Source organism: Sebastes umbrosus, chromosome 1 (genome assembly GCF_015220745.1).
Source record: "Sebastes umbrosus isolate fSebUmb1 chromosome 1, fSebUmb1.pri, whole genome shotgun sequence".
Taxonomy (NCBI): domain Eukaryota; kingdom Metazoa; phylum Chordata; class Actinopteri; order Perciformes; family Sebastidae; genus Sebastes; species Sebastes umbrosus.
The window spans coordinates 7,956,522-7,982,974 of NC_051269.1; the positions used below are offsets into that span (position 1 = coordinate 7,956,522).

Below are 26,453 nucleotides of genomic sequence, written 5' to 3' on the forward strand. Positions count from 1 at the left end.
TATGTGCATTTATTTTGTTCGTTGCAACACATGAGATTGATTTAAAGTGTGTATTGATCAAATCTCTTGGATTGTTGTGTAAGATGCATTACAAGAGCTACAATGAGGTGGATCACCAGACGGCACTGATTACTTCCAGAGTGAAGACAGGTGGAGCTACAGTTGACACAGATGACGGCCTGATTACTGAAGGATGCAATCGTCCAATAGGATGCTTTGTGTGTGTGTGTGTGTGTGTGTGTGTGTGTGTGTGTGTGTGTGTGCGTGCGTGCGTGCGCGTGCCTGGCAAAGCTGTATATAAAGTTGTTTCTGACACTCGCGTCTGTTTGACGTTGGTGTCGGCAGAGATGTTGGTTTTTGATTCAGTTTAACGCTCTTTGACTAAAGACAACAATATAGAAAGAGTCAAGTCTATGTAGTGTTCTCCTTTTCCAGTTTGTTCAAAGCCTCAAACACATATCTGTTGGGGTGAAAGAGCTTCTTCGTTTCATTATCTGAGCAAAGAAAAAAGCCCATGTTTAAAATGCTGTTAGATAACTGGAAGTTTGGGGAATTTCTTCCTACTACTTTTCCTTTTTAACAAATATACAATAATAGAGAGAATCCTGTAGTTCAGGCTTTTTTTCTCCATAAAACACCAGACTTTGAGAAAACTTAATAACACTTTTATACCATGATGACTACTGTGGGTTGTCAGGCTGATGACGACTTAACATGGTGGACACATTTGAGCTTCAGATGTCCTACAGAACCTCTGTCTTTCCTTGAATCTAAACTTGTTAATACAATATATTGTATTACCCCAAGTGATGCTGTACAGGTCTTGACCAGGGAGGTTTTATAGAGGAAACTTGATATTGAAAAAAAGAACTCACATCTGTGTCTTTTAATTATTAGGGTGTCTTGGTAGTGTGTAGGTCTTGGTAGTGTGTAGGTCTTGGTAGTGTGTAGGTCTTGGTTGACCCTCACCTTTTAATATCTTAGGTTTATGGCATTTCACATTCTTCCTGTTTTTGATCGTGGAATGAATGAAAGGTCACTATCCATCCTCTCTCTCTCTCTCAGCACATTTTAAAAACAACCGCAGTGTAGAAAATGTACATGATGACAATGAATACAAAGCAAGCAACAATAAGAACAGAGTAAAATCAATAAACACTATATTGGCCCTTGGAGAGCGCAGACCTCCGCCAAGGTGCCTGACTTTAAAAACAGATCACAGCTCACAGCTGGCGGTACTGTGAGGTGGTAAGCTTGTTATTAACACGGTGTGTTTCCGTGTAACGTATCGGCGGATGCCTCTCTCATTCAGCAGCCTTGTTATGTCTGTATAACGTTACACTACGTCGTCTCTCATCCCGTCATCTACCGCTTTTTTTTCTCTTTCTCACCGCGGACGGCCAGCAGCTCCCGTCACACCTCGATGTCTCGCCACACATCCACACACGTATCTCTCTGCTCTCAGAAGGAAGAAGGCGGGGTCATGCGTCATCAACGTGTCATCAGCTACACTGCGCATGTGTTGTACCCTGTGGTCTTAATGCTCAGGCTAATTGGAATTCTTATAAGAAAATCCTGAATCTGGATCATGATCCGGATCGCCACCAAAATCTAATGGATTGTTCATTGTGCTACACTCCACCCCTCCAAAACAATTCATTCAAATCCATCACAAACGTTTGGAGTAATCCTGATAACAGACAAACCAACGCTGATGAAAACATAACCTCGGGCCTTAAAGGAGGTAATAATGTGCACATAATAGCAGTAAAGGAGTTGCAGCACAACAGAAAATTAACTTAATGAAACGCCAGCAAAAAGAGGTTCAGCAGCGACTTCAACTATTCTGTTTGTCTGAGCTGCTGATATGAAAAGGTAAGCTGTTCCAGAGGTTAGCGGCAGAGGACTAAATTTAGATATGATTTTACTTGCATCTTGCACATCAGAATCTGATTCTAGTTAGCTCTAATGTGCTAAAATGCTAACTCATATCTGGGTTTTAGGACTCATTCCTGTAGCACTCTTTAGCTAGTGAGCTAGGCGACATGCATTCCCAAGACCCCCAACAGATCACGTCAAAGTTGCAACTAATTGTAATGGGTGATCTTTCCCCCGTCGCCACACCCCTTAATCACTGAGATTGAGAACGGTTGACACCTTGATCACTCCCCTAGTCTAGCAGCCCCTTAAAGGGAGCAGCTGGTGGCCAAGCGGAGGCTCGGCTCACTCTGTTCTGTCCTGTTACTGCTGTTGAGGGAGATGAACATCAGACTAAGGTGCCGTTTGCAGTCTTAGCTCCCCCCCGCGACGCTCGTGCAGCTTTATATGAAGAGCGTAGGATACGGTGTGTGTGCGTTGGCGTGCTGGAGGATCACACGTGGGCCAATTGTTTGGTCACCGTAACTTGCGGCTCGAGGAACGAGGAAACTGGTGCTTCCTGTGTGACGTGGTTGGCTGTACGTGGCGGAGGAGGAGCTCTGTTGCCACTGCTGTTTTTGTCCCTTAGATAGTTATTTTATTTTTCCTATTTCTGGTTATTAAGTTATTTTTGGTTGTATTGGGCTTTTGAATGTTGATTTATTTTTAATAATCTGTTTACCCGTTTACCTCTAACTTCTGCATTTGTTGTTAGTGTGTTTTGCTTTTGTTAATTTGTTTCTTTCTTTTTGTTTAAAGTGGTGGCCCAACACCAACATAGGTTTCTTGCTGTAATAGGGGAGGGGGCATTTATCTAGTTTATCTGTAAACCAGCTGTTGTGGAGGTAATCAGGAAGTGAACATTCCTAGCTCTCTGCCAGTTAACAGGACGGTTGGGTTGCTATATCCTTGCAGGTGGTTGGTCAGTGGGTGGAGGGATTCTTCTTGTGTTGGGGTTCTTATTGCATGTGGCTTGCTGTGTCCTCCTAACCCCTGTGTGCTCTTTACCTTGCAGTGTGAGTGGAAGTAACTGTGTGTTTTTCCAACTACTGGTGGTGGGGAACGGTTCTGCATTTCCTCTCCCCTCACTCCATTCCTCCTGTGGGTTTCCCTGGCACCCTTCCTCCTATACTGGTAAGGTTAGTGGTGTAGTGACATTTTTAAAAATATTTGAACTCTATTTTTGTAATAAAGGACATTATTTTTCTAGCCTGGCCTCTCTTGCAGCTTTTATCATTGCAGCAACTAATCACCATTTTTGAATTTAAATAAAAGTTATTTGATTTTGAAACTTGAAACTCACGTCTCTGCCCCGTCTCTTTATCAAGGAACTTGTGTAATTTGGTTGGGTTATTCTCTGGGTGAAATTCCCAGAGTGGCGTTGTCGGGTTGTAATAGCCTGGGTTTCTGCTAAGTGCCCGGGTTACATAATAATTATGCATTTTGTAATGGAGTTATTAAAACAGATTGCTCCGTCCTGGCCGAACAGTCACCGTCGGTGCAGAGAAGGCGTCATGTTCTCAGTGGTCACGCTGTCCTGCAGCTGAGTAGAGCCTCACTTCTGGATATTTTGTGCATGCTTACTTTGAGGAATTGATGTAAGCACAAATTCTCAATTCATATTTGAGTTGTGACATACATCTTTCAAAATGATTTCCTTAAATTTGAATAACATAGTTTAAGATAAAATGTGCATGTTAGAGCCATTTGTTCAGTAGAAATATCTGTGGTTAATTTACATTTTGTTTTATTTGCTTTAGATAAATAACTGTAGTTTCACTGCAGTGTGCTCAATAAGGACCAAGTGTGACTGCAGCCAGTCCTGTATTCTGATTGGGCGAAAGCTAAATTGTGCTGCATGTGCTCTTTAAGCGATTCAGTTGAAGCCATGGAGCCTGGAGAGCACACTAGTCTTTGACCGTGCTTAATATACCGTGCTTAATATTACTGTTCTTGCTTTTTTACTGCTTATGTTTTTGATATTTTGTTACCATTTTTGTATTTGAAGACTAAAGAAAGATTTTCAGTAAACGGTTGAAATGAAGAACATGGACTACGGAGTTTTATTGAAACACGCGTCAACTACATGCTTGGACTCTATAGCTTAAGTGGGCATCTAAAGAAATAGACGGAGCCACACTTACATTAGTCAAAGACTATGCTCGTTAAGGAAACGAAGCATATGGATGGACCCCTTGTAAAAAGACGTGGATTATGGACATAATTCTTCACGTAACAAGGATATAAGAGCCACGTTGATTTTCATCGCTGTGCACTAAAGGAAAGTGAGTACATGAAGATCTCAGTCTACAATGTCCTTACATTCTGGAGCCATGTTCAATTAAGCCTCAAGCCGTTTTGCAACTAAGTTAGTGGTCATTCTTTGAAGTGCACATGTTAAAACTCTTGAAAACGTCTGTGGACATATTGTGGAAGAGTGAGAAGCTGTCGTTTTGAAGAAAACAAGACAGTTTGTGTGCATTAAACCTTGGCAAGAGTGACGCCGTAGATAATGGAAGTTGCAGAAAACGGCCAGAAGAGGGAGTCAAAGCCCACGGCAAAGGCTGTGGAAGAAAAACTGAACAGGCTTAAGAATGAAAGAAAAGGCAAGCTGGCTCATCTCACTCGTAAAAGAAGGGAGATTGAAAATCTCAAGAAAGATAAAGTTAATAATGAAATAATTAACGATGAAGCATTATTTATCTTTTGGAAGTTCTTTAGAGAATTTAAAGAGCTTAATGCAGAAATATGAACTCTTCTAGAAGACGAAGATAAAGAAGAGGAGCAGTGTAACTGGTACATGCCCAAATGTGTGGACTTTGAGAACTTTGTTCAGGAAACAGAGGACTGGATTGAAAAGATTAAGAGACATCCTGAAGAAGAGAATGATGATGGCAATAAATATGAGGATGATGATGACATAAAGCCAAGTGATAGCATCTCAGAGGTCATCAGTCGCACATCCAAGAGAAGCTCCGTGCTTAGCCATGCATCACAAGCATCCAGTGCAAGTTCTGCTCGTTTGAAGCTGCAGGCAGAGCGGGAAGAGCTGTTAGCACGTGCTGCCTTTCTAAAGAAACGTCAAGACATTGAGATGGAAGAAACACGTTTAAAGGCGCGCAAAGAGCAAGTGGAGCTAGATGCCAAGATTGCTGCATCAGACGCCAAAATAAAGGTGTATGCATATTATGAAGATGGTCAAGATGGCATGAATGAATATTACGAGTCAAAAAGCAAGTACAAAGTGGGTTTAAAGGACATGTATGTTAAAGATGAAGATGGTGAGACACAAGTGAGTTTCCCAGCACCTGTAGGCCCAAAGCACCCAGCTCAGACTGCTAATGATCATCACAGAGCTTCGCCTCTTAAAGCAGCCAGGTCAGCAGTACCTCCCCCTCAGAGAGCAGCTAGTTCAACAGTACCTCCAGACCCTTCACAGCAAGCAGGTTCCTCTGATGGCATCTCCAAAATAATGCAGCGCCAGAATGAGATAACAGAAATGCTAGTCAAGCAGCAAAACATGTCACAACTCCCACAGAGAGATGTTCCAACTTTCTCAGGAGATCCACTCAGCTACCGTTCGTTTATAAGGGCATTCGAACAGACTATTGAGAACAAGACTGCTAGTGCACAAGATAGGTTGTTCTACCTGCAGCAGTTCACAAGTGGAGAACCTCTTAACCTTGTTCGTAGTTGTGAACACATGCGGCCAGATGAAGGTTACAGAGAAGCTAGGAGGCTCCTTCAACAACAGTATGGAGATGAACTGCGAATTGCCACAGCCTTGATGAATAAAGCTCTTGAATGGCCTCAGATAAAATAAGAAGACAGGAAAGCATTAAATGCATATGCTTTGTTCCTCATAGGATGTCGAAACACTATGAGTGATGTGGATTACATGGATGAGATGGACAACCCTAGCAATATGAAGACGTGAAGTATGCAGCCTGGAAGGGAAGAATTACATAGACCTTCCGCAGGCGTTCACTCAACCAAGTATACCAGTGAAAAAAGACAACATTCCTCTTCAGAAAGATGTGGATCGATGGCCTTATCTGCATGAAGTTCGCATCTCGCATATCGAAGCAGAAGTCGGCTTGCTTATTGGTACTGATGCCTTTAAAGCCATGGAGCCCCAGCAGATAATAAACAGCAGATGTGATGGGCCGTATGCAGTGAAGACTCCTCTTGGATGGGTCATCAACGGTCCACTCAGAGGCACCACTACAGCCAACCTAGAAATGGTGAGTCACTCAGTCAATCGCATTTCAGTATCCAATGTGGAAAACCTGTTGACTCAGCTGTACAATGCAGACTTCCCAGAGAGAGGATACGATGATAAGACTGAGATGTCACAGGAGGACCGTCAGTTCCTTGACTCAGTGAAAGGATCAACACAGCTAGTTGATGGTCACTACTGCATCGGACTACCACTGAAAGACGAAGACTTAAAAATTCCTGATAACAGATCTTTAGCCGAGCAGCGCCTTACAAGCCTCATAATGGGAAAAATCGTCAAGATAATGCCAGACTCGAAAGGAACCGTCCGCAGTGTCTGTGTTCAGACGAAGACAAGCACATTGGAGAGACCCATAACTAAGATATGCCTCTTGGAGGAGGCATTGTGAAGATCAAAAGAGACTGAATAAGTTAAAGACATTTATCTGTTTAGGTTAAAGCAAATATGTATCTTTAAAACCTGAAAAAAGGATTTATAGTTTGTTGTATAAGTATTAGTATTAGTATTGTATAAGTGGACAATGTCTCGAAGCATTTATGTTTGATAATTGATATGCTAACAGCCTAGTCAATTAGGGGCAGGTTATGTTAGAGCCATTTGTTCAGTAGAAATATTTGTGGTTAATTTACATTTTGTTTTATTTGCTTGAGATAAATAACTCTGTAGTTTCACTGCAGTGTGCTCAATAAGGACCAAGTGTGACTGCAGCCAGTCCTGTATTCTGATTGGGCGAAAGCTAAATTGTGCTGCATGTGCTCGTTAAACGATTCAGTTGAAGCCATGGAGCCTGGAGAGCACACTAGTCTTTGACCGTGCTTAATATACCGTGCTTAATATTACTGTTCTTACCTTTTTACTGCTTATGTTTTTGATATTTTGTTACCATTTTTGTATTTGAAGACTGAAGAAAGATTTTCAGTAAACGGTTGAAATGAAGAACATGGACTACGGAGTTTTATTGAAACACGCGTCAACTACATGCTTGGACTCTATAGCTTAAGTGGGCATCTTTAAGAAATAGACGGAGCCACACTTACAACGTGGCTGATTTGCAGTCTAATAATACTAACTAGAAAATGCATTTCCTGCTGAAAATGCGTGGGAATGCTGACAGCTGAAAGGACCTGCAGGATGTCTGTTCTAGTCAGCTGCTCGATAGCGGTGTTTTAGTTTTAGTCTTTTCAAGTTATATTGAGTGTAGGGAGCCTTCCTTTAGGCCTGTTTTCATTTGGTGTTCCCCTTCTCCCTTTGAATCGCTTGCGATTTTTGTGGTTATCCTTCAGGAGTAACTTTTAGATTCCCCTGGGGCCTCATGTATAAACGGTGCGCACGTACTAAAATGTTGCGTACGCTGTGTTTCACGCTCACGCCGGGATGTATAAAAGTCAACGTGACGTGAGAATGTGCGGACCGTGCCGTAAATTCTAGACCAGTCGTGAAAATGTGCGGGCCGTCCTCCAAACTCTGTCATCTGGCAGTGTCAAACTACAAAGTACTGAAACTCGCTAAATGCGTAAAAATATATTTTCCACTCAACTTACTGAGCTTTATTTATGATGTGGGATCCAAAAAAACCCCACATATTTCTTTACTAGTTTGCGCATAATGTTTAACATCAGAGAGGCACAACAAAAACACATTTAAACTAATGTCCCAGAGATGACATGCCTTAACCACCGTGTCAAAACCAAAATCGCGTGCTGCACAATGTGGCAGACCAACATGCTGTGTCTGTGCTCCAGAGGAGCTACAGATGGATGAACCGGACCCTGGCACACCTAACAATGAGCCAAAAGCAGCAGCTTTACAGCGCCGTTTAGATGAAACACACAGAATGTAAAGCAACGAGGTGAGTTGAGACAAACATTTATTTTTCAACAAGGTCTTTTAATATATAACTTATCCCACCAAGAACCTCATTCATTCTTTTTAATTCGTTGCGTATATATTCTTCATTGTATTGACAATCTCTCTCTGTGACTCACAGCACAGCGTTAGTGAGGACACGGCCAGACCGCCGCCCCTCAGCAGTCGAGGCTCGGGCGCAGCTGATCGTTCTTCTTTTTGTTCCTTTTCCAGCGTGATTTGCCATCGTTATTTGGACAATAGGTGACAGCATGGAGCGTGTTTGTAGTCATTTGCATAGTTATTAATGGGAGGAGACAAGGCGGACCAAGTGGCACGTGCAGCTGCGCTCAATTTCACGTTCATTGAGATGTATAAAGGAAAGGTACGCAGGAACAGGCGTACGCACAGTTTTATACATGTGGAAATTTCTGTGCTTACGTACTTTTCCAATTTTGTTAGTACGCCATCTTCCAGTGTGAAAGCTGCGCAGTCTTTTATACATGAGGCCCCTGGTCCGCAATTGCGTCCCTCCCCCTGTCCCCTTGATGGTTAACTTAACGGAAATATACGTATATATATATATATATGTATATATATATAAGTCATATATTAAAAGACCTTGTTGAAAAATAAATGTTTGTCTTAACTCACCTCGTTGCTTTACATTCTGTGTGTTGCATCTAAACGGCGCTGTAAAGCTGCTGCTTTTGGCTCATTGTTAGGTGTGCCAGGCTCCGGTTCATCCATCTGAAGCTCCTCTGGAGCACAGACACAGCATGTTGGTCTGCCACATTGTGCAGCACGCGATTTTGGTTTTGACACAGTGGTTAAGGCATGTCATCTCTGGGAAATAGGTTTAAATGTGTTTTTGTTGTGCCTTCTGATGTTAAATATTATGCGCAAACTAGTAAAGAAATACAGTGGAGGAAATAAGTATTTGATCCCTTGCCGATTTTGTAAGTTTGCCCACTTACAAAGATAAGAACGGTCTATAATTTTAATGGTAGGTTTATTTTAACAGTGAGAGACAGAATATTAAAAAAAAATATCCAGAAAATCACATCATATAAAAGTTAAAAATTTATTTGCATTTGATTGTGGGAAATAAGTATTTGATCCCCTAGCAAAACATGACTCAGTACTTGGCGGAGAAACGTTGTTGGCAAGCACAGAGGTCAGACGTTTCTTGTAGTTGGTCACCAGGTTTGCGCACATCTCAGGAGGGATGTTGGTCGACTCCTCTTTGCAGATCATCTCCAAATCCTTAAGGTTTCGAGGTTGTCGCTTGGCAACTCGAAGCTTCAGCTCCCTCCACAGATTTTCTATGGAATTTAGGTCCGGAGACTGGCGAGGCCACTCCATGACCTTACTGTGCTTCTTCTTGAGCCACTCCTTTGTTGCCTTGGCCGTATGTTTTGGGTCATTGTCGTGCTGGAAGACCCATCCACGACCCATTTTCAGTGTCCTGGCTGAGGGAAGAAGGTTGTCGCCCAACATTTCACGGTACATGGCCCCGTCCATCCTCCCTTCGATGTGGTGAAGTCGTCCTGTCCCCTTAGCAGAGAAACACCCCCAAAACATAATGTTTCCACCTCCATGCTTGACGGTGGGGATGGTGTTCTTGGGGTTATAGTCAGCATTTCTCTTCCTCCAAACACGGCGAGTCGAGTTGATGCCAAAGAGCTCGATTTTGGTCTCATTTGACCACATCACCTTCTCCCAAGCCTTCTCTGAATCATTCAGGTGTTCATTGGCAAACAGACGGGCCTGTACATGTGCCTTCTTGAGCAGGGGGACATTGCGGGCGCTGCAGGATTTTAATCCATTACGGCGTAGTGTGTTACCAATGGTTTTCTTGGTGATTGTGGTCCCAGCTGTCTTGCGATCATTAAGAAGTTCCTCCCGTGTAGTTCTGGGCTGATCCCTCACCTTTCTCATGATCATCGATACCCCACTAGACGAGATCTTGCGTGGAGCCCCAGACCGAGGGCGATTGATGGTCATTTTGTGTTTCTTCCATTTCCGAATAATGGCACCAACAGTTGTCTCCTTCTCACCGAGCTGCTTGCTGATGGTCTTGTAACCCATTCCAGTCTCATGCAGGTCTACAATCTTGTCCCTGACATCCTTAGATAGCCCTTTGGTCTTGCCCATGGTGGAGAGGTTGGAATGTGATTGTGGACAGGTGTCTTTTATACAGGTAATGAGTTGAGACAGTTGTCTTTTATACAAGTCACGAGTTGAGATTCAGAGTACTTTCTTAAAGCGAGAGGACTAATCTAACCGGTCTGTGGGGGCCAGAATTCTTGCTGGTTGCTAGGGGATCAAATACTTATTTCCCACAATCAAATACAAATTAATTTATAACTTTTATATGATGTGATTTTCTGGATTTTTTTTTTATATTCTGTCTCTCACTGTTAAAATAAACCTACCATTAAAATTATAGACCGGTCTTTTCTTTGTAAGTGGGCAAACTTACAAAATCGGCAAGGGATCAAATACTTATTTCCTCCACTGTATGTGTTTTTTTTTTTATCCCACATCATAAATAAAGCTCAGTAAGTTGAGTGGAAAAATTATCTTTACACATTTGGCGAGTTTCAGTACTTTGTAGTTTGACACTGCCAGATGACAGAGTTTGGAGGACGGCCCACACATTCTCACGACTGGTCTAGAGTTTGCGGCACGGTCCGCACATTCTCACGTCACGTTGATTTTTATACATCCCGGCGTGAGCGTGAAACACAGCTTACGCAACATTTTTGTACGTGCGCACCGTTTATACATGAGGCCCTTGGGGTCTCATTTATAACCGTTGCGTACGCATAAAACGGGGCCTGAAATGTGCGTAAAAGATCAACTCAAATCTCAAAGCAAATTCCGCTCAATATCTCATCAGCGCTGTCTCACCATCATGTCCCCCCCTCCACCACCGGAGCTCAGAGGAGATCTGAGAGGAGAGGACCGGACTTCCGACAGTCGCAGTCAGCTGTGGAGCAGCTGATGAAATCATCATCATCGGTTGTAGAAATCCAAGATTATATCAAATAGCATTAAAGAATGGCAGAACAGAGCGCCAATAGTTTTAATAATATCTACTAATAGTGTGCAGATATCACCAAGTACCATATTAGTTTTCATAAAGTTGTTGTGTAAAATCGCTGCAGTGAACATGACATGACTTATTAATTTATTTATGGTTTATTAGATAGGGACAGATACAGTATACATATAGACAAAATGAAAATGGCTATCCGATGCAACTATCAGACTGTCTCCAGTGCGCCACCGCGGTGCGCCACACACTCTGCCTCCTCCAGTCATCTCCAAACAGCACATCTTCACCAGTATGGAGAGTGTAAATTAACAAAGTGTGTAAATGAAGCCAGTGACAGCTCTCACACAATCGTTACACTCCATATCTTCATTATCATTATCAGTCCTAATCATAATGCAGGACAAGTTCGCCATAAAAACTTAAATAATAAATAAATAAATATAAATAGTGTACACAAACTTCCTTTTTTCTAATGATATCCAGGTGGGGGATATTACTGATTGTCTCGATCATTTTAAATGAATGGATCAGTCTGATTGCTGTAAAGATATAAACACAGCGGTGAGACTCGGAACATGCTGCATGGTGCTGGTGGATATACCGTCACTGTGAGGACTACGTGACGTGAATGACAGAATCAGGAGGGAACGAGTGTTCAGAGACCTCCTCACCTACAAACACCTCCATCTCTGTGTCAGAAAAACTCCTTTTCTCTGTCTTCCTCTCGGGAGTCGCCGTGATTCACCGTAAAGAACCACTGATCAACAGGCTCATTCACATGCAGAAACATTCATGAGGTGCTTTGCATCGACCATTTATGGTTGAATGTGGGCGTGTAGAGGGCGGAATATGAGGCGGATCCACGTGCGCACATTTCCAGGTGGACTGTGATTTATAAAGGGAACATTGCGTGCAGGTGTGCATACGCACAGTTTTATAAGTCTGATTTTTTTTTGGCGCACGCCATTTTTAGACTTTTGTGCGCACGTACATTTTTAGTATGGATCCTACGCACTGTTTTATAAAAGAGACCCCTGGAAATTTTCTTCCAGGACATTTTCTGTTTTTCTTCAGATGTTTTTTCTTAGAGTGTGGTGGCTGATCAGCGCAAGACCTACGAAAAATATGAAAATGTTCTAAAATGTCCCGTGGTACCAGTCCATCTATCCCCTCATTCACAAACGTTCAGGGGAACCACCCTATGTGTTCCCTGACAATGCGACATTATTTTTCATACTGCCTGCCTGAATATACCTGTATTCTCCCTCCGTCTGAAACGCTCCGCAAAACCAAGCAAACCAACAACGTGCGCACTTTAATCACGTCCAAAACATTCAAATTTGTGGATCCCAAAGTGTAAACAATGTGCTGGAGTATAGCAATGGAATATTTAATTGGATTTCTTTTGGTCAAACTTTGCCTCCAGCAACCCGCTTCCTCAGTTCTTGTATCATGCCGTAACCCGGCCAGCGTTTGCTGTTATACAATAGTATATACATGTTTTTAAAGTGCTATTGCATATCAAAAAAATAAAACAAAAAAATGAATCCTACTGGAGTTGGCACCTTGCCGTGGTGGAGAAGCTTGTGTGTCTCTTTAACCCTGTATTTCAACAGGAGACTGATCTAAGTTTCCTTATAAGTTCAACCAAGTCAGCTTGGTCACAGGTTAGAGACCGGACAAATATCAGCTCCTTTGCTCAGATATGAAGGCCATTGCAAAAATAAAACATTGTCATATGAACCTGAAGTGCTTACTCCAACTAAAAAGCTCTCATGTCATCTGTGACTAGAAGATACCGGCAATCTCTGAACTTCACCCAGCGTTATCTCTGTCAGTTTTACTGCTAGCAATACAACCCAAAGTTCAGCATCACTTTAACTGTGATTAGAGGTTACTGGCGACCAATAAATGTATCCAGCGTTATCTCTGTCAGTTTTCCTGCTTTATTGGTTGTCATTCTACCATGAAGGCATGGGGGTGAAGTTTGACCCTGAAGTGACCATGCTCCTTTTATTTGGTTTTCATGTTTTTCTCAGGTTAAAAGCTTTTAAAAAGTACCCTTAAAAAATGAGGAGGTGAAAAACAATTTCTGTGATCTTCTGACATCTGATCTCTTCAGCTTGAACGCACCTTGGAAATCATCAAGAGTCGTAAAATCAGTTTTCTGCAACGTTTTGGAAAACCTATTTTGTGGCCATTTTGGAAAATGGCTGCCGCGTCCGTCAGGGGCCCGAATTGGCAGCGCCCCGATATCTATATCTTTTCGTGACATATAACCCTACATCTGTGCCAAATTTGTTGCTTTAATCGCAAAATGCACAATTGTTATGAATATTTCAGCTTAGCTGCCCCGCTGTTACATGAGATTTAGATTTATTTTTCATTTCTTTTCTGTAAATCTTTTAATCTGGAAAGAACTTTGTACTTAAGTTTGACAAGTGTTATATAAATTATTATTATTATTACTACACTAGTTGCTTAGGTTACTTATCTCTACTTTCTTATGTAAAATGAAAAATTAAGCAGTAAAACAATGGCTTATGAGATTTCTTAAAAACAATCACTGCAGCCTCAGGAGTGTGTGTAATGTGTCACTAGCCTGTCTGTAAACGGCTGCCCGTACAGCGGTCCGTTGCCCACACCGGGTTCCTGTCCCGGGTGAGGAAGAGTTTATGAGAAATGTGGAGCCATCACCAAAGCCTGAGGAGCCAAGAAATATTTTACAGCTGAAAACTGAAATGTTTTCAAATGTGGAGCAGGTTTGAACCGAGGCTCCGTTTGTAAATGACGAAACATACTGTGCGTTCCAAAACCCATACTACCATACTACTTAGTATGACAGAAAAAAAGATTTCTTATGTCCCAATACATAGTATGTCAAATGCAGTGTGCCAAAAATACCAGGATGTCCTACTACATCTGGTCACATTTTACAGTATGAAAGCCAGCATGCTTTTCTGGCTGTTCTGACCCACAATCCTCTGCACAGCAGATATATTGTATTCATACTGCATGCAACAGTACGTACTTTGTAAGGGCAGCTGCAGTGTACTAGAAGTAAAAAGGAAAAGTATGTGATTTGGGACGTAGTCAGTCGTGCTGCTCCTCGTCCTGGAATGATTCATAGCTTGATAACCCGGTCCTCTTATTTCCTTGTTCCCTCCCCTTCAGATCGACAGTTTGAAGGTGGGTGTAACCAACATAACACATGATGATTACATCAGAGCTCAAACTAGTGTCGGTTCTCAGGAAGTGAAACTCAGACAGTCGTTGCTACTGAGAGGTGAAATGGCGCAGAAAGGATTTCGTCTGGACCAGGAAGCAATCTCTTGTTCGATCTGTCTGGATCTACTGAAGGATCCGGTGACTACTTCCTGTGGACACAGCTACTGCATGAACTGTATTAAAAGCTTCTGGGATGGAGAGGATGAGAAGAAGATCTACAGCTGCCCTCAGTGTAGGCAGACCTTCACACCGAGGCCTGTCCTGCTGAAAAACACCATGTTAGCAGATTTAGTGGAGGAACTGAAGAAGACTGGACTCCAAGCTGCTCCTGCTGATCACTGCTATGCTGGACCTGAAGATGTGGCCTGTGATGTCTGCACTGGGAGGAAACTGAAAGCCTTCAAGTCCTGTCTGGCGTGTCTAGCCTCTTACTGTGAGAAACACCTCCAGCCTCATTATGACTCAGCTCCGTTCAAGAAACACAAGCTGGTGGAGCCCTCCAAGAAGCTCCAGGAGAACATCTGCTCTCGTCACGACGAGGTGATGAAGATGTTCTGTCGTACTGATCAGCAGTGTATCTGTTATCTCTGCTTAATGGATGAACATAAAGGCCACGACACCGTCTCAGCTGCAGCAGAAAGGACGGAGAGGCAGAGAGAGCTGGAGGTGAGTCGACTCAACATCCAGCAGAGGATCCAGGACAGAGAGAAAGATGTGAAGCTGCTCCAACAGGAGGTGGAGGCCGTCAATCGCTCTGCTGATAAAGCAGTGGAGGACAGTGAGAAGATCTTCACCGAGCTGATCCGTCTCATGGAGAAAAGAAGCTGTGATGTGAAGCAGCACGTCAGATCCCAGCAGAAAAGTGAAGTGAGTCGAGTCGAAGAGCTTCAGGAGAAGCTGGAGCAGGAGATCACTGAGCTGAAGAGGAGAGACGCTGAGATGAAGCTGCTGTCACACACAGAGGATCACAACCAGTTTCTTCTTAACTACCCCTCACTGTCACCACTCACTGAATCTACATCCAGCATCAATATCCGTCCTCTGAGCTACTTTGAGGACGTGATGGCGGCTGTGTCAGAAGTCAGAGATAAACTACAGGACGTTCTGAGAGAGAAATGGACAAACGTCTCACAGACAGTGACTGAAGTGGATGTTTTACTGTCACAACCAGAGCCCAAGACCAGAGCTGGATTCTTACAATATTCACGAGAAATCACACTGGATCCAAACACAGTACACACACAGCTGTTATTATCTGAGGGGAACAGAAAAGCAACATTTATGAGACAACAACAGTCTTATTCTAGTCACCCAGACAGATTCACTGCATGTCGTCAGGTCCTGAGTAGAGAGAGTCTGACTGGACGTTGTTACTGGGAGGTGGAGAGGAGAGGGACAGGAGTTTATGTAGCAGTCGCATACAAGAGTATCAGGAGAGCAGGGGGGGGGTTGAATGAATGTTACTTTGGATTCAATGATAAATCTTGGGCGTTAGATTGTAAACAAAACAGTTATAGCTTTCGGTACAACAATATCCAAACCCCCGTCTCAGGTCCTCCGTCCTCCAGAGTAGGAGTGTACCTGGATCACAGTGCAGGTATTCTGTCCTTCTACAGCGTCTCTGAAACCATGACTCTCCTCCACAGAGTCCAGACCACATTCACTGAGCCTCTCTATGCTGGACTTTTGCTTTATTACGGTCATGGAAACACTGCTGAGTTGTGTAAACTGAAATAGACAGAAGTCATTTAAGGGTTAAATTCAGTGTTTTAACTCTTAAACTTCTCTGGTGTCCATCATTGTTGCTGCAGAGCTGATTTGTGTCTGGACCGCAGAGGACCAGCCCTACAAACACTAAAGTGTGTCACTGCCTGACTGACTGAGTGATGAAGTTACAGGATTCATCAGCGACTGTTGCAGGTTCCTCATTGGTTGTTGCTCTTTCTAAATGAAAAGCTGGAGAACAGTTCAGTGTTTATGTTTTCTGGGGATTGTGTCAGCGGTTCATTGAATCATTACATCGTGCTGTTGTTGTGCATGTGCTATTGTTTATAGTAGTTTAAGTTACGTTACGTTGTGCTTCGTATTGTGTTACCACCGTGCATTCACACCAAGCAGGAAGCACATTAGCAAGCCACACGTCGCTACTGCGGTATGAACCCAAAATAAACACACTGTGCTGTGATTTAATATCAATAAACGGATCAAAATGATGCCGAAATAACGACATTATGATGTTGATTTGTAAAAAGACTGAATTCATGCTTTGTCGGGTCTGTCCGCAACACAGCAAGCAAACAACTTTTAAAATGCTTGTTTTCTGAACGGAGTCCGGATCGATCAGTGCCAGGCTATGCTAACATTGTAGCTGCTCCATCAACACTCCATCTAGGAATAAACACGCAGCAACAACATCAGTGATGACATCAACTTTGTAAGTATGTATATATTGTTACACACCACTTATATGATGAATGCTTTTGATACACATGCTTTAATAAAAAGCTGAAATACTTTTAACCTGCAGACTGTATGTCATGATGATACATTTACACCTTGTATAAAATGTATAATATACTGACTAGTAAATGTCACCATTTACTATTACTGAATGCAATTTGCTTCATTATAAGTTGTCTTTCAATCAAACATTAAGATATAAGTGGAAAAAACCTGTTCATAAAACATTATAGACATGACCACTGATTATTTGTGTAACAATTTAGCCACAAATTCACATCCTGACCAGATACGGTCCAGACAGATACTCGCTTTAGACTGAGTCTTGTTCTTTTCATGTCTTCACTGCACAGAGATCAGCTGTCAATCAAACATTATGGGCTCTACTTTGTAAACTTCTCTGTGCTCTAAATGTCTGATGAATATTTGTATATATATATATATATGTGTGTGTGTGTGTGTGTTGTTGTTTCTCTTCCACTGCACGGGTCTTAAAGGAAGGTCTAGTGATTTATTTCTTATCATAGATATTCTGTTCTCACCACTTTTTGTAAAGATATCTAGAATCACATTTATTTGTTGGGCAGACTAAATGTTGTCGTCCAGATCGACGTACAAACGAGATCCTAAGATGTTTAATGAAACTGTAATTATCATGATCATAATCAATAAGGAAATCATTATTCTCTGTTACATCGCTGAGATTCTGCTCAAACAAACTGATTGTGTGGATGAAAATGAATCTGTACGTGAAATCATTGAACAAGAGTCATTTAGCAGACTTTACTGATGGGATGTGTGAACAAACTGAAGGTTTCTATAATCAATAAACAAGAATGAACTAAGTCTTTTCTTGTCTTTTTTCCAGGGTATCATACAAAGCTGATGGAGTAAATGTGACTAGGAGAGAATAACTGAGGCAGTTTTCCTCCTGAAACACCATAAAGTCCAGTGTTCATGTTTAGAGTCAGTCAGTCTCTGTTTAAAAACAATCTAAAAAAAAGATTAAAACTAAAAGGTCACATCACTTATTAGTTGTGACATGAGGATTTTGTTATCATAGTTATTGAACACAATCACAAGTTCATATATTGAATACAAATTCCAACTTCTTTCCCCACATACTGATAGAAGAACGGTCTTTTTCTCCACTTCAGCTCGTATTATTCCTCTGACGATACGCTCAACACTTGTTTCTAGACCGTGTTCAGAACGTTTTATTTTCACTGGGCTTGTTGTCTCCTCTGTATAACCACAGCTGTGGTGCTTTGGTGATTCTCTGAGCAACCTGGAGAGCACACAAACGGGACTATTGTTTGTTCTTTATTCAAACCGTATCATGCAGCTTTAAACACAACAACTGTTGTGGATTTATGGCTTTTTAAACTGTTTTGGATACATGAACGAAACCGTCTTGCCACATGGACTCTACATCTCTTTCTTTAGATATTTACATCTCTTTCTTTATGTGCATTTATTTTGTTCGTTGCAACACATGAGATTGATTTAAAGTGTGTATTGATCAAATCTCTTGGATTTTTGTGTAAGATGCATTACAAGAGCCACAATGAGGTGGATCACCAGACGGCACTGATTACTTCCAGAGTGAAGACAGGTGGAGCTACAGCTGACACAGATGACGGCTTGATTACTGAAGGATGCAATCGTCCAATAGGACACTTCGTGTGTGTGTGTGTGTGTGTGTGTGTGTGTGTGTGTGTGTGTGTGTGCGTGTGTGTGTCTGGCAAAGCTGTATATAAAGTTGTTTCTGACACTCGCGTCTGTTTGACGTTGGTGTCGGCAGAGATGTTGGTTTTTGATTCAGTTTAACACTCTTTGACTAAAGACAACAACATAGAAAGAGTCAAGTCTATGTAGTGTTCTCCTTTTCCAGTTTGTTCAGAGCTCCAAAGCCTCAAACACATATCTGTTGGGGTGAAAGAGCTTCTTCGTTTCATTATCTGATCAAAGAAAAAAGCCCATGCTTAAAATGCTGTTAGATAACTGGAAGTTTGGGGAATTTCTTCCTACTACTTTTTCTTTTTAACAAATATACAATAATAGAGAGAATCTTGTAGTTCAGGCTTTTCTTCTCCATAAAACACCAGACTTTGAGAAAACTTAATAACACTTTTTTACCATGATGACTACTGTGGGTTGTCAGGCTGATGACGACTTAACATGGTGGACACATTTGAGCTTCAGATGTCCTACAGAACCTCTGTCTTTCCTTGAATCTAAACTTGTTAATACAATATATTGTATTACCCCAAGTGATGCTGTCCAGGTCTTGACCAGGGAGGTTTTATAGAGGAAACTTGATAACAAAAAAAAGAACTCACATCTGTGTCTTTAATTATTAGGGTGTCTTTAGGGTGTCTCGGTAGTGTGTAGGTCTCGGTAGTGTGTAGGTCTTGGTAGTGTGTAGGTCTTGGTAGTGTGTAGGTCTGGGTAGTGTGTAGGTCTGGGTTGACCCTCACCTTTTACCATCTTAGGTTTATGGCATTTCACATTCTTCCTGTTTTTGATCCTGTAATGAATGAAAGGTCTCTCTCTCTCTCTCTCTCTCTCTCTCTCTCTCTCTCTCTCTCTCCAGCAGCGACTTCAACTATTCTGTTTGTCTGAGCTGTTGATATGAAAAGGTAAGCTGTTCCAGAGGTTAGCGGCGGAGGACTAAATTTAGGTTTTACTTGCATTTTGCACATCAGAATCTGATTCTAGCTAGCTCTAATGCTCGGGCAGCTTTATATGAAGAGCGTAGGATACGATGTGTGTGCGTTGGCGTGCTGGAGGATCACACGTGGGCCAATTGTTTGGTCACCGTAACTTGCGGCTCGAGGAACGAGGAAACTGGTGCTTCATGTGTGAAGTAGTTGGCTGTACGTGGCGGAGGAGGAGCTTTGTTGCCACTGCTGTTTTTGTCCCTTAGATAGTTATTTTATTTTTCCTATTTCTGGTTATTAAGTTATTTTTGGTTGTATTGGGCTGTTGTATGTTGATTTATTTTTAATAATCTGTTTACCCGTTTACCTCTAACTTCTGCATTTGTTGTTTGTGTGTTTTGCTTTTGTTAATTTGCTTCTTTCTTTTTGTTTAAAGTGGTGGCCCAACACCAACATAGGTTTCTTGCTGTAATAGTGGAGGGGGCATTTATCTAGTTTATCTGTAAACCAGCTGTTGTGGAGGTAATCAGGAAGTGAACATTCCTAGCTCTCTGCCAGTTAACAGGACGGTTGGGTTGCTATATCCTTGCAGGTGGTTGGTCAGTGGGTGGAGGGATTCTTCTTGTGTTGGGGTTCTTATTGCATGTGGCTTGCTGTGTCCTCCTAACCCCTGTGTGCTCTTTACCTTGCAGTGTGAGTGGAAGTAACTGTGTGTTTCTCCAACTACTGGTGGTGGTGAACTGTTCTGCATTTCCTCTCCCCTCACTCCATTCCTCCTGTGGGTTTCCCTGGCACCCTTCCTCCTGTACTGGTAAGGTTAGTGGTGTAGTGACATTTTTAAAAACATTTGAACTCTATTTTTGTAATAAAGGACATTATTTTTCTAGCCTGGCCTCTCTTGCAGCTTTTATCATTGCAGCAACTAATCACCATTTTTGAATTTAAATAAAAGTTATTTGATTTTGAAACTTGAAACTCACGTCTCTGCCCCGTCTCTTTATCAAGGAACTTGTGTAATTTGGTTGGGTTATTTTCTGGGTGAAATTCCCAGAGTGGCGTTGTCGGGTTGTAATAGCCTGGGTTTCTGCTAAGTGCCCGGGTCACATAATAATTATGCATTTTGTAATGGAGTTATTAAAACAGATTGCTCCGTCCTGGCCGAACAGTCACCGTCGGTGCAGAGAAGGCGTCATGGTCTCAGTGGTCACGCTGTCCAGCAGCTGAGTAGAGCCTCACTTCTGGATATTTTGCGCATGCTTACTTTGAGGAATTGATGTAAGCACAAATTCTCAATTCATATTTGAGTTGTGACATACATCTTTCAAAATGATTTCCTTAAATTTGAATAACATAGTTTAAGATAAAATGTGCATGTTAGAGCCATTTGTTCAGTAGAAATATCTGTGGTTAATTTACATTTTGTTTTATTTGCTTGAGATAAATAACTCTGTAGTTTCACTGCAGTGTGCTCAATAAGGACCAAGTGTGACTGCAGCCAGTCCTGTATTCTGATTGGGCGAAAGCTAAATTGTGCTGCATGTGCTCTTTAAGCGATTCAGTTGAAGCCATGGAGCCTGGAGAGCACACTAGTCTTTGACCGTGCTTAATATACCGTGCTTAATATTACTGTTCTTGCTTTTTTACTGCTTATGTTTTTGATATTTTGTTACCATTTTTGTATTTGAAGACTGAAGAAAGATTTTCAGTAAACGGTTGAAATGAAGAACATGGACTACGGAGTTTTATTGAAACACGCGTCAACTACATGCTTGGACTCTATAGCTTAAGTGGGCATCTAAAGAAATAGACGGAGCCACACTTACATTAGTCAAAGACTATGCTCGTTAAGGAAACGAAGCATATGGATGGACCCCTTGTAAAGAGACGTGGATTATGGACATAATTCTTCACGTAACAAGGATATAAGAGCCACGTTGATTTTCATCGCTGTGCACTAAAGGAAAGTGAGTACATGAAGATCTCAGTCTACAATGTCCTTACATTCTGGAGCCATGTTCAATTAAGCCTCAAGTCGTTTTGCAACTAAGCTGCAGTGGTCATTCTTTGAAGTGCACATGTTAAAACTCTTGAAAACGTCTGTGGACATATTGTGGAAGAGTGAGAAGCTGTCGTTTTGAAGAACACAAGACAGTTTGTGTGCATTAAACCTTGGCAAGAGTGACGCCGTAGATAATGGAAGTTGCAGAAAACGGCCAGAAGAGGGAGTCAAAGCCCACGGCAAAGGCTGTGGAAGAAAAACTGAACAGGCTTAAGAATGAAAGAAAAGGCAAGCTGGCTCATCTCACTCGTAAAAGAAGGGAGATTGAAAATCTCAAGAAAGATAAAGTTAATAATGAAATAATTAAAGATGAAGCATTATTTATCTTTTGGAAGTTCTTTAGAGAATTTAAAGAGCTTAATGCAGAAATATGAACTCTTCTAGAAGACGAAGATAAAGAAGAGGAGCAGTGTAACTGGTACATGCCCAAATGTGTGGACTTTGAGAACTTTGTTCAGGAAACAGAGGACTGGATTGAAAAGATTAAGAGACATCCTGAAGAAGAGAACGATGATGGCAATAAATATGAGGATGATGATGACATAAAGCCAAGTGATAGCATCTCAGAGGTCATCAGTCGCACATCCAAGAGAAGCTCCGTGCTTAGCCATGCATCACAAGCATCCAGTGCAAGTTCTGCTCGTTTGAAGCTGCAGGCAGAGCGGGAAGAGCTGTTAGCACGTGCTGCCTTTCTTAAGAAACGTCAAGACATTGATATGGAAGAAACACGCTTAAAGGCGCGCAAAGAGCAAGTGGAGCTAGATGCCAAGATTGCTGCATCAGACGCCAAAATAAAGGTGTATGCAGATTATGAAGATGGTCAAGATGGCATGAATGAATATTACGAGTCAAAAAGCAAGTACAAAGTGGGTTTAAAGGACATGTATGTTAAAGATGAAGATGGTGAGACACAAGTGAGTTTCCCAGCACCTGTAGGCCCAAAGCACCCAGCTCAGACTGCTAATGATCATCACAGAGCTTCGCCTCTTAAAGCAGCCAGGTCAGCAGTACCTCCCCCTCAGAGAGCAGCTAGTTCAACAGTACCTCCAGACCCTTCACAGCAAGCAGGTTCCTCTGATGGCATCTCCAAAATAATGCAGCGCCAGAATGAGATAACAGAAATGCTAGTCAAGCAGCAAAACATGTCACAACTCCCACAGAGAGATGTTCCAACTTTCTCAGGAGATCCACTCAGCTACCGTTCGTTTATAAGGGCATTCGAACAGACTATTGAGAACAAGACTGCTAGTGCACAAGATAGGTTGTTCTACCTGCAGCAGTTCACAAGTGGAGAACCTCTTAACCTTGTTCGTAGTTGTGAACACATGTGGCCAGATGAAGGTTACAGAGAAGCTAAGAGGCTCCTTCAACAACAGTATGGAGATGAACTGCGAATTGCCACAGCCTTGATGAATAAAGCTCTTGAATGGCCTCAGATAAAATCAGAAGACAGGAAAGCATTAAATGCATATGCTTTGTTCCTGATAGGATGTCGAAACACTATGAGTGATGTGGATTACATGGATGAGATGGACAACCCTAGCAATATGAAGACTGTCATCTCAAAACTCCCCTTCAAACTAAAAGAACGGTGGAGAAATCGAGCATATGAAATCCAAACAAAAACAGGAAGAAGAGCCAGGTTTTCTGACCTGGTGGATTTCATCAACTGGCAAGCAAAGGTCAGCAACGACCCACTTTTTGGAGATATTTTGGATGTCAGCGTAGAAGGAAAGGGGAAGCCTAAGATAAACACTAAGACAAGTAACCCCAAGAGCATCAGTTTTGCTACAAGTGTCTCTCCGGCTGGAAGACACAGTGGTGCTCAACAACCACAAGAGAAGAAGTATGGTTCAGCCAAACTATCTGATGTTTTCCAAAAACCCTGCATGTACTGTCATAAAAGCCACACCTTGGAGTTTTGTGAGAAGATAAAAGAACAGACTCCCAAAGACAGAATCAAATTCTTAACATCACAAGGACTCTGTTTTGGATGCCTCACACCAGGTCACATGAGTAAATATTGTCGTAAGAGAATGCAATGCCAGGAGTGTTCAGGAAAACACCCAAGCATTTTGCATGTTGTGAAGGAATTCCCAGTTCTGTCCGAAAAGGATGAAAATAGGAATACAGAAACTACTAACGCGGTCACAAGCGCCTTCGTAGGAACAGAACATGAAAGCAGCAGAGACACTGGGGCAGGTAATGGAGAAAATATCCTTTCCATAGTACCAGTGAAAATAAAGTCCAAAAGAAGTGACAAAGTGATCCAGGTCTATGCGTTTTTAGACCAAGGAAGCACAGCAACCTTCTGTACCGATGAGGTCAGGCAACAGCTTAACCTCCGAGGAAGGAAAGCGGAACTCTTACTCACTACTATGGCATCAGAAAAGAAGGTGAGCACTCACGTTCTGTCAGATCTGGAAGTATGCAGCCTGGAAGGGAAGAATTACATAGACCTTCCGCAGGCGTTCACTCAACCAAGTATACCAGTGAAAAAAGACAACATTCCTCTTCAGAAAGATGTGGATCGATGGCCTTATCTGCATGAAGTTCGCATCTCGCATATCGAAGCAGAAGTCGGCTTGCTTATTGGTACTGATGCCTTTAAAGCCATGGAGCCCCAGCAGATAATAAACAGCAGATGTGATGGGCCGTATGCAGTGAAGACTCCTCTTGGATGGGTCATCAACGGTCCACTCAGAGGCACCACTACAGCCAACCTAGAAATGGTGAGTCACTCAGTCAATCGCATTTCAGTATCCAATGTGGAAAACCTGTTGACTCAGCTGTACAATGCAGACTTCCCAGAGAGAGGATACGATGATAAGACTGAGATGTCACAGGAGGACCGTCAGTTCCTTGACTCAGTGAAAGGATCAACACAGCTAGTTGATGGTCACTACTGCATCGGACTACCACTGAAAGACAAAGACTTAAAAATGCCTGATAATAGATCTTTAGCCGAGCAGCGCCTTACAAGCCTCATAATGGGAAAAATCGTCAAGATAATGCCAGACTCGAAAGGAACCGTCCGCAGTGTCTGTGTTCAGACGAAGACAAGCACATTGGAGAGACCCATAACTAAGATATGCCTCTTGGAGGAGGCATTGTGAAGATCAAGAGAGACTGAATAAGTTAAAGACATTTATCTGTTTAGGTTAAAGCAAATATGTATCTTTAAAACCTGAAAAAAGGATTTATAGTTTGTTGTATAAGTATTAGTATTAGTATTGTATAAGTGGATAATGTCTCTAAGCATTTATGTTTGATAATTGATATGCTAACAGCCTAGTCAATTAGGGGCAGGTTATGTTAGAGCCATTTGTTCAGTAGAAATATCTGTGGTTAATTTACATTTTGTTTTATTTGCTTGAGATAAATAACTCTGTAGTTTCACTGCAGTGTGCTCAATAAGGACCAAGTGTGACTGCAGCCAGTCCTGTATTCTGATTGGGCGAAAGCTAAATTGTGCTGCATGTGCTCTTTAAACGATTCAGTTGAAGCCATGCAGCCTGGAGAGCACACTAGTCTTTGACCGTGCTTAATATACCGTGCTTAATATTACTGTTCTTACCTTTTTACTGCTTATGTTTTTGATATTTTGTTACCATTTTTGTATTTGAAGACTGAAGAAAGATTTTCAGTAAACGGTTGAAATGAAGAACATGGACTACGGAGTTTTATTGAAACACGCGTCAACTACATGCTTGGACTCTATAGCTTAAGTGGGCATCTTTAAGTAATAGACGGAGCCACACTTACAACGTGGCTGATTTGCAGTCTAATAATACTAACTAGAAAATGCATTTCCTGCTGAAAATGCGTGGGAATGCTGACAGCTGAAAGGACCTGCAGGATCTCTGTTCTAGTCAGCTGCTCGATAGCGGTGTTTTAGTTTTAGTCTTTTCAAGTTATATTAAGTGTAGGGAGCCTTCCTTTAGGCCTGCTGTCATTAAACAGTCATTTCTTGTGTTTGAAAGTGCTTCTGTCTCCGCATATTGACTGCTGAACACATGGAGATTCTCTCAGAAAGCACCGACTTGGACCACAAGAGGTCAGGAGTGCTCAGTTTTAAAGTGGTCTGAGGATGTTAATCCACCAATCTGACAGCCTGAACTCATTCAGTCAAAGTCCAAGCCAAGCTTTCACATCTAGCTGTTAGTCTGAAGGACATGAATGTCATCAGGACACTGAGCCATATCACAGTCAGATGCTGAACTAGCGGTCCTGAACCTCGTCATCGCTGTCATTACTGTGAATGCTCATTTTGATCCAGAGATTTCTGTAGAACATGTGACTGATGGACAGTAGTTCAGACACTGCAGTGAGCTTAATGGAGATCGTCTGACCTCTTGACCTCTAGTAGAAGACGTTGCATGGTGTGAAGGACAGCAAACGGCCGTATTGTTGTCATGTGATTGAACGTGCATCAGTAATTAAATTTGGCACAGATGTAGGTTTATATGTTATGAAAAGATATAGATATCGGGGCGCTGCCAATTTGGCCATTTTCCAAAATGGCCGCAAATTAGGCGTTAAATATTCCAAAACGTTGCAGAAAACTGATTTTATGACTCGTGATGATTTCCAAGGTGAGTTCAAGCTGATTAGATCAGATGTCAGAAGATCACAGACATGATTTTATTTACCTCTATCTTTAAAGGGCACTTTTTAAAAGCTTGAAAAACAAATATAAGGAGAATGGTAACTTCAGGGTCAAAACTTAACCCCCATGCCTTCATGACAAGATAAGATAAGATAAGATATACTTTAATTGTATATACTCCGTCCAACTGCAGTTACAAACACTAAATTAAAACAACATCAACAACAATAATAAACGATTCCACACAAGACAGGGAAACAGTTTCACAGAAACAGATGTTTCAACACATACACAGTCCACGTCCATAACGGCAGATACTAAAACACACACCATGGCAGGTATTGCACCGAGGTAGTGCACTGCACCGT

At 42.0% G+C, this 26,453-nt stretch overlaps 2 protein-coding genes across 3 annotated transcripts in view; one reads left to right on the forward strand and one right to left on the reverse strand.

The window, feature by feature from the left end:
* The window catches only part of LOC119486943 (ral GTPase-activating protein subunit beta-like), a 592,951-nt gene that overhangs the window by 114,860 nt on the left and 451,638 nt on the right, over nucleotides 1-26,453 (reverse strand). The gene's annotated exons all lie outside the window — the stretch shown is intronic.
* On the forward strand, nucleotides 14,228-16,031 carry LOC119487040 (tripartite motif-containing protein 16-like). The gene has a single exon (XM_037767695.1). The coding sequence runs from the start codon at nucleotides 14,358-14,360 to the stop codon at nucleotides 16,029-16,031; it is 1,674 nt and encodes a 557-aa protein (XP_037623623.1). The 5' UTR covers nucleotides 14,228-14,357.